Raw genomic sequence first — 17896 nt, 5'->3', positions numbered from 1 at the left:
GGGTGTCCTCTCCATAGCCGAGGAACCGATTGCATGTGACAACAACCCCGAAGGAAAGGGAGGGGAAAGGGAAAGGCATTCTCAAAGAGAAACAATAAATGTCCCACGACCCCACGCTCCCTACTGTATTTGGCCGGCGAGGCCAGGCCACGTGTTCGGCGAACACCGAACAACCTCCTCCATCGAAGGCACCGCCGTCGAAGATCTTGAGCGGCGGTGAACAGCTTTGCAGCTACGACGCCGAAGGAGGGATATAAAGTAATATAGTTATAAGTTAATAATGACCAAAGGTCGAATAAATGTTTTTGCAATGTCTCCCGAGGAGCTCCGCGTAAAGGCGACCAATATCTGGGTGGAAAAAAACAATCTGAGGGACCTTGACGCGTGAGGGATTGTGGGTACACTGCACGTCACTATAGGGATAGTGTTACAGACACGCCTTGTGGACGTCCCCTCTTCGACTACGAAAAACAAAATGCAATACTCCGCAGTGACCACCGATGTCGGACTATGCACAGCATGCGATTCTAAGCAGATTAACAAACATCAGAAAAATGGTTACTCATCGGAGCGACTAACGTAATCCTAGTCCATAGTCTTCTTTCCTCTATCCTGTATGGGCGCCCTCGCGAGCGACAGGTACGGAACCCCTCTTCCATCATAAAAAGACATTTCCCCTTTAAATTTACTGGCGGGTGGCGGCACGCCCCCGGGAGTGCGGGCTCCCTTAAGCCTGCCCACCGGTGCCACAACTCAGTCCTCTTTTGACGCACCGGCTGTATTACACTTTAACAACCTCACTGGTCTTATTATAGGGGGATGGATGGTGGGACGTATGGAGGGAGGGGACTATGGACTAGGAGTATGTTAGTCACTCCGCTGAGTAACACTTAATTACTACTACGTCCCGTCCCCTTTCCTTCATCCTGTATGGGTGATTACAACTGACAACGCCCTGCAGAGGAGAGGCTGAACCTCTATGCAAATAGATTACGCAGCAACGCTTGGCCAAATGCTGCATCTGCCTTGGCACTTGTGTCCAAGCAGTAGTGTTTGCAAAAGGCCGAAGGGGTGGCCAATGTTGCCGCCCTGCGGATTACCTGCCAGGCGACTTGGCGCTGGAACGCTCTTACCGCATGCATGCCTTGTGGCGGATCCTTACACTGCACCTCGTAGGCATCCTGGATCGCTGCTGTCATCCATCGAGCTATAGATGCCTTGGAGGCTTGCTGCCCAGGCCTGGAGCCTCCAAATGTAACAAACAGTGCATTCATCTTGCGGATGCACTTCGTTTTGTCCAGATGGAATTTCAACGCTCTCCTGACATCCAGACAGTGGAGCGTTTTCTATGAGTCTTCCTTGGGGTCCAGGAAGAATGTGGGGTGTCCAATCTCCTTGTTGATTTGAAACCTTGACACCACCTTTGGCTTGGGGTGCGTGCGCAGCACAACCTTGTCCTTGTAAAATCTAGTGTCTGGCTCCGAAGTGACTAATGCCTGGATCTCACTCACTCTACGAGCTGAAGTAAGACCGTCCGGAAGGGCGGTCTTCAGAGTGACCAACTTAATGTCTGCTGTGGTCATGGGTTCAAATGGTTTGTGGGCTATAGCACTTTGCCCCACATTGAGGACCTAAACGGTTTGAGGGTGTTTGACCAAGGGAAAGCCTGGACAGGCCAGTCAGGTGTTTTTTCACTACTGATTGGCCGACGGCAGAATAAGAGTCAGAGTTCCTGTATAGCCAATAGCAGCCAGGTATGTCTTGCAGGTATCCACCTGGATACCCGATCTAGCAAGATAGGCCGAGAATTATAAGACTTGGTTCAGGGGGTATGTCAGTGGATTCACTCCATTTTCCTTAGCCCGAAAGCAAAATCTCGTCCATTTGCTTTTAAACTGCTTGCGCATAGCCTGGCTTCTGGCACTTTTAATGATCTCCAGATTGTCGCTAGACAATTTAAGGTGCTGGAGGGTTAGCTGCTCAGGAACCAGGCCGCTAGGGCTAGCTTGTCCGGGGAGGGGTGTAGCACTGCACCTCCCTGCTGCGCTGGTAGAGGGCCCTTCTCGAGGGAAAGTAAAATCTCTGGCTGGGTCGACAGCTGCCGCAGGTCCGAGAACCAGGGTTGTGCCAGCCAGCAAGGCGCAATGAAAATCATCTTCAAGTTTCTGATCTTGATCACCACCTTGTGAACCAGTGGTGCAGGTGGGAATGCATATGCCCACATCCCGTCCCAGGGCATATGGAGTGTGTCCCCTAGAGAGTTGCATCCCCTTCCTCCCAGGACGCGATATGCTGACACGTCCGGTTGATTACTGTCACAAATCGGTCTGTGGTGCGGTGGCCCTCATCTGCTGAACACTTTCCTGGAATACTCTCGCATTCAGCTGCCACTCGTAATTGTCAGCAGCCAGGCGACTGAGTCGGTCTGCTTGCTTCCAGAATGGATTCTCCCGGAAGGTGAACCACCACAATCCACACCTCCTGACCGATAGCCCATTTCCAGATTTCCAGGGCCAGCAAGCACAGATGCGGGGATCTGGTGGCCCCCTCTTTGTTGATCTAGTACTTGCAGGTCGTGCCGTCGGTCTGAATGCACACAGACCTGCCCTTGGTGGTCGGGAGAAAGGACTTGAGAGCCAACCAGATTGCCATATGTTCCAGCCAGTTGATGCGCTTCTGCCGGTCGGCCTGGATCCAGAGCCCATGCACCAAGTGCGTTCCCATAGTGGCTCCTCACCCATGGAGGGAAGCGTCTGTGGTAATGTGTACTCGGTGGGGGGTGGACGTGAAGGCCTGCCCACCAAGATGTTCTCCTGCTGCCACCATTTGAGATCATGGTCCAGATGTTGCAGGACAGAGACCTGGGCCTCCTGATGGCCCGACTCCTGATCCCAAGAATCTGCAAAATGCAATTGAAGCCTCCTCATGGGGAGTCTGGTGTACGGGACTGCCAGGAGGCATGCTGCCAGCATGCCCAGAAGGTGTGGATACCACCAGGCAGTGGTGATTGATCTGCTATGGAAATGGGAGACAGCAATCCAAATCACTGTAACTTTGTCCCCGGTGGGGAATACCCTCTGCTGTTGTGTGTCCCACAACAGAAATTGAAACACTAGCGTCTGTGTTTTCTAGTAGTTGATTGAAAACCCCAGGTCGAATAGGGTGGAGATGAGCCTGTCCGCTGAGGCCCGTACCTGCCCCTGGAGACTAGGCCCTGACCAACTAGTCATCAAAATACGGATAGACATGCAGCCCCTCTGACCTGAGGAGAGCTGCTAACGTATTCATGAGCCTCGTGATTTAACCCAAAGGGCAGAACCTTGTCCTGGAAATGTAGGCCCATGACCTGAAACCTGTGGAAGGCCCGTTGAAAATGCACTAAAGGAACATGGAGATACAACTCCTTCAGGTCCAAGAAGCACGTCCTGTCTCCCGCACAGTGTCTCAGCTAGGTGCGCAAGCGTCACTATCTTGAACTTCTGCAGGGGTAGGTAAAGATTCAGGGAAGACAAAGTCAACACCACTCCTAGGCCCGCCTGGTTCTTCTTTGAAATAGCAAAAGATGCAGGAGTAAAAGCCCTGCCCCGGCTGGGGGGGTGAGCGGGGGAGGGACCTCCTCTACCGCCTCGCTCTCTAAAAGGGAACTAATCTCTACTAGGAGTGATGGAGTACCGATCTGTGGGAGAGAAGGACGAGGTAACCGGAAGACCCAGGACACAACTGAGATGACCCATGCGTCTGCAAACTTCGCCCGCCAAGCTTGACTGTGCTGGGCCAGCCTGCCCCCAACTGGGGTACCGTGGACCTGAAAATAATTTGCCATTGTTTCTTCTGGTCAGAGGCTGATGAGTGGGACAGGGACTGGAAAAAACACTTATTTGAGGCTGTGTGGTGTTTTCACCTGTGCGGACTGCGGGACCTGTCAGGCTGCCTGGCTTTGTTGTCCTAGAACCCGTGGAAACCGCTAAAAGATCGCCCGTTGTCTGAGCGAGACTGTGCCTGTGAGAAAGTCTTTGCTGCTGGCTTGGTAAGAAGCACCAGCGACTTGACTGCCCGAGAGATGCTTTTTATCTTGTCCAGCTCCTCATCAGTTGTGAAATGGAAAAGATTACCCACCTCGAAGGAAGCTCCTTCTGGGGCTTGTGCATGCCAGGTATTCCGACAGGCCAGCAATCCTGTTATGGAAGGCTTTTGCTGAGGAAGGCGTGTCCTGCTCCTCCTCATTTGTGTCCTGCTAGTCATCTGCCCCGGGAGGGGTCACACCAGCATCCTTTGGAGGTGCTTCCAGTGTGGGGGTTTGCCCCTGCGCGGGGCACCTGGAGCCTCAGGAACTAGCTGCTGCGGAGGCGCGGCTGAAGCATGGGCTGTGTTGCACAGAGCTGTGTGGGCGAAGCTGGTGCTAACATGTCCTTGATAATGCCCCCGAGAATGGAGCCCATTTTTGGGGATCACATGAGAGACATACATTTGTCGAGAAACCTGTCCTCGCAGGCCGGCTGAGCGCGATAATGCAATTGAGGCGAATACGCCAGCTGCCTCCCAAGCCCTGTACATGGAACCCGAGAGGTTGCGGTATGAGGTGGTCCAGGTGACGGGTGTCATTGGTACCCAGTCTGCCCTTGGAATAAAGCTTCTCCTCTGTTGTTCACCTGGGTGGAAGGCCTCGGCACCTGTGTGGGTTCCCGCCTTTGAGGTTCGGGAGTGACAGCCATCTTATCTTGTGTCGCCGCCATTTTGTCTGTGACTTGAGCACATGGACCTGTAGCCGGCGTGTTCCCGGGCTCGGCCTGCATGCCTGTCTGCACCGGCTCTGCCCCGCCCTGCACCTCAGGTGTAAATCCAGTAGGCTGTGTGCCCTCGGCCTCCTGGTCGTGAGACCGGTGCATGCTGAGCATCCGTGATCTTCACCAAGGCATCGGAGACAGTGCGTGCGGGTCTGCTGTGGGGAAGGAAATGTCGCACGACTGGCTCCTGCTAAAGCCTGTCGAGGTAGACATGTGCTGTGGACAAACTAGGGCAACGGAGGACGGTGTTCCCAGATCTGCAAAAGGAAAAAAGAAAAGTGAAGATTTCGGGGAAAGCGTCTGAAATTATGAAGCAGAGGCCTCACCCAGGAATGCTGGTGGTAGCGGTCCGTTCCCGTTGATGCAGAAAAGGGGTCTGGGGTGTGGTGCCAGTGGGTGGGGTTAAGGGAGCCCGCGCTCCCGGTGCCACGCCCCCGTACCAGTACATTTAAAGGGGAAATGTCTTTCTGGTGATAAAGAGGTTCCGTTCCCATCCCTCGTGACGGACGCCCATACAGGAAGGAGGCAAGGGGAAGGGTCATATGAGCAATGTGGAAATTAGCACACTCATTAAAGCATTAGAGCAAATCATGCTGATGTGAGGTTTTCTGAATAATGACAAACCAACAGGCAAAATGGTACAACTAATGTGATACTTGGTACGCTTTTCAGACTGTGTGGACAAAGTAAGTTGAATTGTGTAATATTCATATTTTCTTTAAAGAGCTTTGATTGGACTGGGAGCGTGGGTGACCATGAGACCTGGCGCCAAGGTCACATTTTAAAGAAACATGGACATTGAGAGGTGTTTCTGGAAGAGAGGGTGGAGGGGTTTTGCAGTGAATTGCCCAATATGCTCACATATTCTTGCGAATTACCACAAATACCACCTAAATCGCATGAAATTATTCAGCGTCTGAAAAACAAAACAAGTGCTTAATGAACCGTTACCCACCTTAAACTTGCTTTGATGGTTATCTGGGATAGTTACTTTATCTGGACAGCTACAACAGCTACCCATGACTTCTTTAGAAGACCTTGTGATCACTAGAACAGAAATTATTGATGTGAAAAGTCAGAACACACCTGAGCACACGCAATCAAATTCCCTATGCAATGAAAGTGTAAATTGGATGCAACATTTTTATAACTGTAGCATGAAATTATTAAAACTGTGCATAATAAGTACTATGAATAAATAACAAATTACTCAGACACTACTGAAACTCCTAGTGTATTGCTTCCTTTCTCCTAGGAAGGTGGACAGTCCTGGAGAATGATGCATAGCCGTGTTAGAGGGGGAAAAACAACATTCACGTTAGACTTTTTCTTGTGTGAAGCCACAACCAGAATGTTTCCGCATACAAGCATTCTCCTGACCGTAACCACACATCCATTATTCTCAATGCAAATGCATATGACATTTTTGAAGGTGATGAATTGTTCAAAAAAGAGGAACAGGGACTAGGATGTAGGAATACAGCAGTCGTTACTATGAGTAACATTCTTATTCCTACATCACGTCCCTTTTCCTTTGAAACATGTGGGAGCTTTGCGAGCACCCGAGAATTGGGAGGATGAACAAGGTTTAATCAATTGGGTCTTTGGCAAAAGTCCTTTTGCTAATAATTGCACAGTACTACCTGACAAAAATGTGCATAAACCTAGGAACATGTGTCCATGGAGAAGTGGTCAAAATGAATTGATCAATCTTTTATAACAGGCTTAGCACCAGAGAGCAGTCTCGAAGTGTGGGGCCTGGATTCAAACCTAGGTTGCTCTGCGTTGTCTTGCTTCCAAGAAAAATGGGTTGTCCCCAAGCTATCCTCCCAGCCCAGTCACAAAATGCTAGTGGTCGGCAAGAGGAATATACTTCCAAGACGCTCCCCCCTGCTGAAGTAATTCACACTCTACCTGACTGACGTAGCAAACTATCGACGCCATCATGCTTCTACCCTTCCAATGCAAAGTAATTAAGACCAACACCATCCCGTTCCATGAAAATATCACTAAGCACAGTCTCCTAGAGGGCTGCATATCTGGATTTCGACTACATCCACAATCCAAGTTATGCCATGAATCCCTCCTCAGTATCCTGGCCAGGGGCAAGAGGTTTGATATAACAGTCTCCTGCAGTCGTTTTACCTCACACTTCTCAAACAGAAACCAAATCATCCAGATATGCCCCAAAAGATCCCAGCACAACCCAGTAACCTTCAGACTTCCACAAGGCTCAATTCCCTGTCCTCCTCAACTGCTCTACTGACCCTCTGGGGAACTCCTAACCAACATGCACCAATACGCAAATGACGCAAAGCTTTACCTAAAGATCATTTGTATCAATAACATGACTAGCACTGCCTGTTCCCTCCTCCTGGGTGTCTATGGCCCACCAGAAGCTCTAACTTTCAAAGACTGAGCTCATGCTCTTAGGAAACTCCCACCAAGCTTGGTCAAGTCCAGAACTATATGACTAACATGAGCTAGACTGATTCATGCCTAAGCTCTCACCCAGTGCAAAATATCTTGGCTTTACGATGGACTGCCCAAGCAGCATGATAACATCTTGCGCTACTCTGCAATGTGAAGCATTTCATCCATGCCCAAGGTTCAGAGCAGTTGTACAAGCCCCGGTCATCTCCCACCTGGACGGTGGCAATGCACTAGTCCCAGTTGCTACCTTGGCCCTCCTAAAAGCCATGCAGCACACACTAGCATGCCATATCACAGGTCTAAGAAAACACAACCACGTAAAATCTGCAGTGAGCTGCACTGGCCATCCCTCCTCCATCATGCTCAAGACTGCCTACATCACTTACAAAGAAGTCACAATCAAAAGACCACTCTGCCTGGCTAAGAAATTCACCATGTGTGGAGGCCAGCACACCCCGAGAAGCCACCCCAACACCAGGATGGACACAAAGGACTGCAAGAGAAAAAAGCAGGAAGCCAGCCATTTCCTGCCACGCACCTTGTCTTTGGAACACGCTACCAAAGCAGATAAGAATATCCCCCAACTATCCTACACATCAAGAAGGACCGGATGACCCTACTCTCCAAAGAACATCTAACCAATAGCCAATTGCTCTACTTAACTCTACCACTCCCCGTCTCGAGCTCCCCACACCCTTTTTTCCCTTCTCTCCTACCCATCTCAGCTTCTCTGCTATCCCTGCAGCCTACTTGGAATCCCCTGGATGCATCACCTTTGTACAGCGCTCCATTGCTTCCCAGCTATGTAGGCGCTTTGTAAGTCCCACACATACAAACATACATAGCACTGGGTTTTAAATTAACCACCAAATGACAAACCACTTCCACTTATTGCAGTGTCTAGTATTAGGTTTTCTTGCCTCACACAAGATGTCCAGATATCTTGATGTCAAGTGTAAATGGCCAAATGCTATGACTCCAGGAGCCAGGCTGCCAAGTTAGGAGAGTGTGCAGGCTCGGGTATGTTATCTGATGATGTTGCTGTGTCAGTAGCCCGTCAACTTGACAAAGTTTGATTGGTGGATGCAATGACATTCTCATGAGGCGATGGTGCCACGTTTGCCTCAGCCTCATTGGAGCAACGAGAATCAGCGTTAGGTGTTTGTGTAGTAATTTGTGTACTACTTTTTTGCGAAGCATTGGTGTCAAGGGAAAAGTGTATGCGCATTTCCCTGCCTGATGTGGAGGGTAGGCATTCTGCGCTGTTGCAAACAGGTCCACTGATTTTTTTTTTTTTTAAAGTATTTTATTGGCATTTATATGAATACAACACAACCATCAAATTGTAACTCAACAAACAAACTAAAACAAATTAACTAACTACCACAGTCTTCGTAGGCGAATATATTGTTCATAATTGTGGCGGGAGGGAGGGGCTGGTGTGCAGCACACCCAAGTTCACGGGGGCTTGATCATCAGGTTGACCATTCCTGGGGTAAGTCACAAGCAAGTCTCTAGTGAGGGTGAAAGCTCAGGGGGGTTTGTGGTCGGAGGCAAACTGGAAGTCACGCACCAGGCCCTTCCATGAGTCTAAGGTGTCGTGGGAGTCATCATCGTTTGAGCGGGTTCCATCCTGCCAGGCCCTAGTTTCAGCCTCCGTCCACTTTTCCAGGACCCTAAGCCAACGTCCGTGCCTTGGGCCCCTTGGGGATTTCCATGCCATTGCAATGGATCGTTTTGCAAGGATGCAGGCTAGATCCATCAGTTTGACCAGGTGTTTGTATTTGCTAGGCCTGGGGTGAGCTCCCAATAAGCATTCCTTCGGGTTCCACTCGTATCTTGTAAGTCCCGCTGAGGTGCAGGTACATTCCACCATGGACCAGAAATTTGCTGTTTTGGTACAAGTCCAAAACATATGGACCATGTCCGCTTTGTCATTTCCGCCCCAGGGGCAGTTCGGGGGTGCATGTTTATTGAAAGTTGCAACTCTGAGTGGGGTCATGTATGTCCGGTACAGTACATTCAATTGAACCTGTTTAAATCTAATGTTCCTCGACACCTCCTTTGGGTATAGTAATATTCGCTCCCATTCACTGTCGGTTAGCGCGATCCCTAGTTCGGATTCCCATTTCTGTCTCAGGGACGCGCTTTTCGGGTTGGATCTATCATTTAGTTTAGTGTACAAGCGGGAGACCGGTTTCCAACCATCTGCTAGATCGTACATCTCCTGAAGGAGGGGGTCCGGTTGGGGTTCTTCTGGCCAGTCAGGCCACTGTGCCTTTGCTGTCCGTTTGAGGCGGTGGTACCACAGGAACTGGGTGTTCGAGATGCCTTCGTTGGCCTGTAGCGATTCAAGTTCTCTGAACTTGCCGTCTTCAAACAGATCTCCCCATGTGTAAATTCCAGCTCTCTCCCACCTCCTGGCTGTCGCCAAGTCCGCCTGAGTTCTGCACACATCCACCAGGATGGGAGTGTTGGGATTATAGGGGTGTTGCAGCTGTCGGAGAAAGCCAATTCTGGCCCATACCTGCCTGCCCAGGTTGACAATCATGGGGACTCCAGAAGTTTGCTTCGTCGGGTTCCAAAGCATTTCTTTAGGAAACAGTTTGGGGGACGGATGTCGCAGGAGCCCTACTTCCGCTGAAAGGTCATCGGAGAGCCATCTGGTTGTGTGGCTGCGCTGCGCGGCTAGGTAATACCTTTGCAAATCGGGTAGTTGTATCCCACCTTCTTTGTATGGAAGCGTGAGTGTGGGTAAGGAGATCTTGTGTATAGACGATCCCCATATAAAGTCCTTGATCAAAGAGTCCAATTTTTTGAAGAAAGGAGGTCTGATGTAGAAGCATACATTCGTGAAGTGGTATAAGAGACGGGGGAGAACTATCATCTTGACTATTGCCGCTCTGCCCATTACTGCCAGTGGTAACTTCGACCAGAAGTTCATAGATTTACGGAGGGCTCTTACTGCTTTTTCAGTGTTGTGATCGTGCGTGAGCGCTGGGGTATGGCGCACCTCGATTCCCAGGTATTTGAACTGCTCTGGTTGCCATTGTATCTCGACATCTGGGAGGTCGGGCGCATCCAGACCCCTGAGTCTGGCCAGTGGAAACGCACACGACTTTAGTTTGCTGAATGTTATTCCAGAGTATCGAGCATAGTTGTCGAGGATGTCCAATGCGACTTGTGCATTGAGCTGGGGATTGTTCAAATATAGGAGGACGTCGTCTGCATACATGGATATTATGGCGTAATCACTGCCCAGCCCAATGCCCGCGTCGAAGTGTTGTGTCCTGAAATAAGCAGCCACTGGCTCCAGGCCCAGTATGTATAGCATTGGGGATAGCGGGCATCCCTGCCGCGTGCCCCGCTGTATCGGCCAGGCTTCGGACAATATCCTGCCAGTCTTGACTCTCGCTGTCGGTGTGTTATACAGTACCTCAACCCACTTTACAAAGCTTGCGCCAAAGCCGAATTCTTTTAACACTTCGATCAGCCACTCCCCGTAGATTGAGTCGAAGGCCTTTATGGCATCCAAGGAGAGCACCGCTAGGTCCTCGTCCCGATCATAGGTCTATGCCATGATGTGTTGGAGCCTCCTCAGGTTCGCAGTGGTGTTGCGTCCTGGCACAAAGCCGTTCTGGTCCTCATGAATCAGGGTTCCAATCACCCTCGCCAGCCTCTTGGCCAGGATTGTCGTCAGGATCTTGCAGTCGTAATTTAGCATGGCAATCGGGCGGTATGATTCGCAGTTATTGGCGGGTTTGTTGGGTTTGAGTATAGGGATGATAATAGTCTCTTTCATGGTGTTGGGTAAGCTTCCGTTTTCGTATGCTTCCATGTACACCTTGTGGAGGGTCGGGGCAAGGGTTACTTCGTAGGCTTTGTAAAATTCAGGTGGGAGCCCATCGCTTCCTGGGGTTTTGCAGGTGGTCAGCGATTTAATCGCGTCCGTCACGTCCTCTATAGTAATTTCCGCATCCAGTGACTCTCTTTGGGGTTCCGTAAGTCTTGGAAGCTCAATTTCGGCCAGTGTGGCCTTTATGTCGTCCACTGGTATTTTGGTGTCGTGGGCATACAATCTGGAGTAGAAGGCCGCAAAAGCTGAGTTGATGTCTAGCTGCCTCCGGTGAGTTATCCCCCTCTCATCGATTATTTCGGTTGGGAGATGTCTCGGGAACTCGCGCCTACATAGCCAGGCCAACATTCTACCAGGCTTATCCGCTTCTTTGTGAGCTCTGGCCGTGTAGGTCGCATAGTCAAATTCGGACAGTCTGTTCCAGGCCAAAAGGCACTCCTCCCGGGTGCTCTTTAATTTTATTTCAGCGTCCGGGTTAGTATTGATTCCGGATTCCAGGTGGGTGATCTTGTTCTCCAGTTCCTCCAGTTCCAGTCTCAGGAGCTTACGGATACCACCAGCTCCTGATATTACTTCACCCCTTGTCACAACCTTCATGGCCTCCCACAGTGTGTTCCAGCTTGACACTGAGCCTGTGTTAATGTCCAGGTATTCCTCGAGTTTGGTGCCAAGTTCCTCCCTGAATGCGTGGTCTGTGAGTGCTGCGGGTGGCATTCTCCATAGGGGGATGGGCGGTCTGGGACCTCTCGGGGTCCATTGCATGATCAGTGGTGAGTGATCGGATATGGTTCTGCCTAGGTAGAGTGTGTCATCCACCTGTTGAGCCAGCTCACGATCTATGAACAGGTAGTCTATCCTCGTGTGGACACTGTGCAGGGCAGAGTAAAAGGAGTAACACCTCTCGGTGCGATGTTGTTCCCTCCAAATGTCCACCAGGTCGAGCTGTTCTATTGCAGTATTTAGCGCGTTAGATGCAGGGCTGCTCGAGAGACGGGGGGGGGTCTGATCTGTCCACAGCGCCGTTTCTGATGGAATTAAAGTCGCCACCCCATATGAAGGCGCCTTCTCTCCGAGGAATCATTTTGGCACAGAGCATTGAGAGGTGTGAGGGTATTCCATGTTGCGGAAAGTATGAGTTCACCAGGCAGATTGGCGTGGATTCAATGGTACCCCATAATATTAGATATCTGCCCTCTTTATCTGCTTCGTAGCCCAACAGGTGGAAGGGCACAGTCGGACTCACCCACGTGAACACTCCTCTGGCGAATTTGGAGTATGGGGCTCCTTTCCCCATACCTCCCCATCTATCAGATAATTTAGCCATAGTTTCTTCTGTGAGGTGGGTTTCCTGAAGCATCGCTATTGACACCTTTTTCCTACGCAAGTAGGAGTGGATCCGATTCCTTCTCAGATATGTGCCCATGCCCCTCACGTTCCACGTGATCACCTTAAGTTGGAGTGCCATTGGGCCTGCGTCTTGGTTTCATCTTCCCTGCCGCCCCCGTGTCCTGGTGGTGTGGCTTTCCCTCTAGGTTCTGATGTTTTCTCTTCCGCCTCTCCCGAGGGCCTCCGGCCCCATATTACTTTTCCGCTGGTATTCTGAAGACTGTGGTGTGAACAAAAACAATTAACAAAACTATAACTGGTGCGCCCAGCAACAACGGGGTCTTGCTGGTGCTCAGGCGCTCGCGCGCCCGTCAGGACCCATCCGGGTGTCGGGCACGAGGGGGGTCGGTCAGGCAACGGGCCTGACCTGTGCTGTTCGTGGGAGGCGGGGTCCTGTGCCCGGCGTGGGCCGAGCGAGGGCCGTATCATCATTGCTAACTGTTGGGTGATTTTACCTTCTCTTAAGTCATTCACGTTACATCCAAGTGGGGTTTATGAGTCGGGGTATCTTCGATGTCTCAGGCTCAGAGGGTTCAACAATTTTCAGTAGGTTGAAGGTCATTATCTGCAGCTAAATTGTTGTCTTCTAGCCACATGTTTGCGGCTGCCGGGGATTCCAAGAAAATCGCCCTGCCCTTGTGGATCACTTTCAGTCTTGAGGGGTATAGTAACATATACTTCAGGTTCAGTTGCCTGAGTCGGGCCTTAATCGGGACAAATGAGTTCCTTTCCCGCTGGACTTTCGGGGTGTAGTCGGGGTAGATCGTGATCTTCGAGCTCCCACGTTCGATGGGGCCCTCCTCTCTAGAGTGCCGGAGGATGGTCTCTCTGTCCTGGAAGTTGAGGACTTTAGCAATTATAGGGTGAGGGTGTGAGCCTGGCGGAGGTCTCTTCTGTAACGATCTGTGCGCCCTTTCAATCGAAAATCCTTGCGTCAGTTTTCCGGCGCCCACCTCCTGCTGTATCAAGGACTCTATGTAGGCCGTCGAGTTCGGGCCTTCAATTCCCTCCGGTACCCCCAATATTCTGATGTTGGCGCGTCTGGCTCGGCCCTCGGCCTCCTCAGCCCTGGCCTCGAGTGTGAGCACCTTCCGTTCTAAGTCCAGCACCTTGGCCTTCAGCTCCACAGTGTCCTCCGACGTCTCCTTTATGGTTGATTCGGCGGAGGTTACTCTTTCTGTCAAATGGCGGGCATCCTGGCGCATGAGTTGTAGCTCAGATTTGAACTCTCCGATTCTGGAGTCTATAAATGCGCGCAGTGATGCAATTGCCTCCAGGACTTGGGCTTGATTTTCGGGAGGTTCTGCCGGATTTGTTCGAGGAGGTTCGGGAGTGGAAGCGCATGGCTGCGGAGGAGCTTTAGCTTTAGCGGACACATACGTGTCCATGGTGGTTGCCTTCGTCTTGTTCCTGGCCGCCATGTTGGGCGTCACCCGGTCGTGTGGAGGCGAATGACGGCGGGGGAGGTTGGAGAGCTTATGGTTCCGAAAGCAGGGTGATCCGATTCGGGCAGAGTTAGTGATCAAGTTCTCGGAGAAATATACAATGGCACATGTTCAAATAGTTTATGCCCTCGCCCAGCACTCTCCTCACCTCCGCCTTCCTCTGCCGACGATGGCAGGGGTCCCCCGCACCGGGGGTCGGGGCGGCCCCACTCGATGCCGTAGTCCAGGGCACGGGCCCGATCAGGAGCCCCCAATTAGCTCCTCGCTGCAGAGGCGGAGGTTCTTCTTCCCCTCGGCCGCAGTTTACAAGTCGGTTTCGCTGCGACATCAGCCTCGGAAGATGGCTGCCATCTTGGGTCCCGCGATGGGGGGGACCTTTATCTGGAAGAATCCGTGGGTCCGGAGGTCCAGGTCCAGGGGAGGACCACAGCAGCGTATTCTGGGTCGGTTCCCCTTCCCTTGGAATTGGTTCTTTCCGTCTCAGGTGCAATTTTAGGCAGGCAAAAGGATCAGGATACGGCGCCTCGGCCGGAGCACGGCGACTCAGCTCCCACTCGCCATGAGCTCCAGGCCACGCCCAAAAACAGGTCCACTGATGGATGACCCCATGTTGCAAAAATCAAAAGATGATTTCCCTATGGTGTTCTTCCAGATGTGCTCTGCTTAGATTGTCTGCAAGTAGAGGGTTGCTAGGGGGGGTTGAGGGGGCTATACCCCTGGGTCTTTGGGTTGTAGCCCCAGATAGAAGCTCAGGTGCTACAACCAAAATGCTAGCTAGCCCCACCAGTACCGACATTAGCTTAGCCCCTGATCTTTTCCAGACCGAGCAACACCCCTGTCTGCAAGGCAGCTGCGCTTCCGTGGAACATGCAGCGCCAGAATGAAAAGGTGTCTCTTGATGTGCCAGTGACACATTTTCTGAGCATGAAGAGACGTGTGTGCGGTCCTGCTTATGATAAACAAAAGCCTTTGTATTTTCTATGTTGATAAGCATGCTTTTGTTTAGAAGTTGTGTTTGAGTGTATGGCCATTTTATTTTTAAAGTTTTCCTTATTAGCACACTTGGCATTGCACATTGTTATAGTGCAGGGCCATTTTGATTGCTAGGAGCTCTAACGCGTCCATATGCCCAGAGCTGGCCTGTAAGGAGTCTATGGTAATTATTATTTGTACTGATGGATTGCTGAAGGGTCTGCCTTTAGCGTATTTGATTATGTCCACCTTTTACGATACCAGCATTGGCTTGTTAGCCATTGTTGTAATGGTTGCATGCAGAGTTGTGCGTGAGGAGCAATGAATATACAGGAAGCCATCATTCCCAACAGTGTCATGACCTTTTTGTCCGTTTTCGGACTTCCGACCTGGCAAGCGAATCTCGGCTAATACTGCTTGCACTCTTGAGAATAATAAGATAGTTGTTGTCTTGGGTCTAGAATTGCCCAGAGGAACTGTTTTCTTTGCAACGGTGTGAGACTTTGATTAGTTGATTGAAAACCCCAGCTGATGTAGCAGATTAATGGTCTGCAGTTTGTGTTTTAAGCAACACTGACAGTTTCCCACGTTCCTAGTCGGTAATTCAGATATGGGTAGACCAGAAGATTTTGCTGGCATAGATGCGTCACCACCATTGTGAGGATCTTTGTGAATACACAAGTTGCTGATGCACTTCTAAAAGGCAGTACCTTGAACGGAAGGTAGCGAGAGTCCACGTTAAAGCGCAGATACTTTCGATGGCCACTATATAGTCTCCTTGTATCTTTCATATCCAATGTTGCCATATATTACCACTTTTTAGTTTTAGCTATTAGGTGATACTTTAGCGCCACCTAGAAGCAAAAACGATTGCATTAATAGGGAGCAATGGCATCTTAGGAGGGACACAGAGCTTGCAGGTGTTTGGACATTTACCAACCAATTGACTGCCCAGGATCATGCTTATCCCTAGGGCCACCCTCACCCACTTCCTGCCGCCTCCACCCACAAAGCACATCCTCCAGAGATTGCTTTGAGCTAACCTTTTTTAAGCCTTACCATCAAACTTTGTGCTCGAGTGTATGCCAGTGTTTTCTTTTATTCAAAGCAGTCTTCTGAATTTAATTACTTAATTAGAGCTGTAAACATGCTACTAGTGAAATAGTTTTTTCTTAACTAGGTTTGTTTTCAGCCACTCAATTTAGAAGCACTACATAGTGTCCGTCACTGAAGTCCTGTTAAAATCAAGTGTTAGCAAAGCCAACAGTTCTGGCTTGCAAGGCTCTTCCTTTATATGCCCAGATGCTTGCAACATTTTGCAGATGTTAACTTTGATGGCCAGTTAATGCCACTACGGCAGTGCCTGGCAAATTAATTTCCCAGGTCTACATAGAAGCCAAAACTGTTAGCATTGCCAGTGCTCGCTTAGAAGTGGGATTACCTCCTGAAGAACAGTCATCCAGAACTTCTGCGGTTTGACATACTTGTTTGCTGGACATAGGTCTAAAACCAGTCTGTTTTGTCTTTCTTTGGAACTAGAAAATAAAGTGAATAAATGTTTACCTGATGCTGAGATACTGTTATAATGAATGCAGTAGTACATGCATATATAGCAATAGCCTCTACTGTCTTTTGTAGTGGTTTTAAATGCTCCTGTGGCATTTTCTTTTTTTCAGTGGAAGGCTGCATGGTTTTCCTACGAATTTCATACAGTAATCCTTGGCCACTGTGTCCAAGGCCCGCTTGTCAGATGTGATGCCCTCCCATGCGTGGGTGAACAATGTTATTTTTCCCACAACTGGGGAAAGCAGGAAGGGGACATGCACTTTTACGTCACCATTTAGAGGCTGCCCTCTCTTTGGGTTTGGCCTCTGCCTCTGGTTCTACCTCAGCTCTGGTGCCAGAATTCGGAGGAGCATGTGAAGGGTTGATTCTGCAACGTTGCATGCCACCCACTAGCAGATGGTTGGCTAGTGGATCCTGAAGCCTTGCCATAAAGGTAGGATCGGTGAATAGCAGAGGTGCCTCTTTGCTGGGAAATTTAGCTTAAGCTCGGTCCCAGGGTCTTCAGGTCCTTGTGGTCTATTTTTGCCCTTGAGAGGGCACAGTCTACTGCTTTGCCAAAAAGAAGATATTCCCCTACTGGTTTGTAAATCCGCCTTCAAAACAGTCCCACTTAACCAAGCATGAAATTCCTGCTGTTTCTGTCGTGTCCAGGGAATTATTAATTACATCGTTCGCAGTTTATTTTCCCACTTGAAGGAGCCTTTGGAAAACAGGATGTAGTTCTACTGGTATTTCCTTCCCCAGAGCTTTCATAATCACCCCACTGTGCTTTATTATACCTGGCCATAAGTGCAGTAGCGTTAGCAATGTGCAGGCTATAATTTGCCATGGTGGCAATGTTTCGGCCAAAAGAATATACCCTTTGACTATTTCTGGGGGGTATTTTGTATTGGAGAGGTGGACTGACCCTTTCTGAGCTGTTACTACCAGTGGCCATATATGTACACATTAGGTCCCATGGGGATGCCTTGCACTTTTTCTCAATCTGAGGATTAACCAGCTTGGTTGTGAAAGGCTTAAAGATGGTGGTAAGGGATGATGCCCTGACTAATCATGCCCTCAACACAGTTAACAGGATAACAAACATTAGATTTCGCAAAGTCAAGTTTACAAGCCAACCGACTAATGAAGAATCGGAAAATCATTTTTAAATTGAGTAGTCCAGTATTATGCGAGTGTTTTTAGCAAACACTACAGCCAACGAATGTTTCTTCCTGAAACAGGTTGTTACGAATAGACATTAGCCTAAAACACTGAACAGTTCACACAAATAGATATTAATTAAAACATGATACAGTGCAATGGGTGACAACAATAATACCCACATTTACAGATAGTGTAAAGAGAAGAGGGAGAGACAAAGAAGATAAGGCATAAAAGATAAGTCACTCCAGGTACTTGCAGCCAACTGATGGTGGAAAATGAACAATCTAAGGACATTAGCGCGTGAAGGA

The 17896-nt window shown here is 49.8% G+C and overlaps 1 protein-coding gene across 6 annotated transcripts in view; it reads right to left on the bottom strand.

The window, feature by feature from the left end:
* Positions 1-17896, bottom strand: part of FRS2 (fibroblast growth factor receptor substrate 2) — a 620941-nt gene that overhangs the window by 248461 nt on the left and 354584 nt on the right. For all 6 annotated transcript variants that reach the window (XM_069629345.1, XM_069629344.1, XM_069629343.1 and 3 more), the window contains one exon: positions 5740-5831. In XM_069629345.1, the coding sequence (XP_069485446.1) occupies positions 5740-5805 (66 nt within the window). In that variant the 5' untranslated portion in view covers positions 5806-5831. The remainder of the gene's footprint in view (positions 1-5739; positions 5832-17896) is intronic.

The sequence above is a fragment of the Ambystoma mexicanum genome, chromosome 12, assembly GCF_040938575.1.
Source record: "Ambystoma mexicanum isolate Mex_15411 chromosome 12, UKY_AmexF1_1, whole genome shotgun sequence".
Lineage (NCBI taxonomy): Eukaryota > Metazoa > Chordata > Amphibia > Caudata > Ambystomatidae > Ambystoma > Ambystoma mexicanum.
Note: the sequence above shows the minus strand (reverse complement) of the source record. Positions and strands in the feature narration are given on the sequence as shown.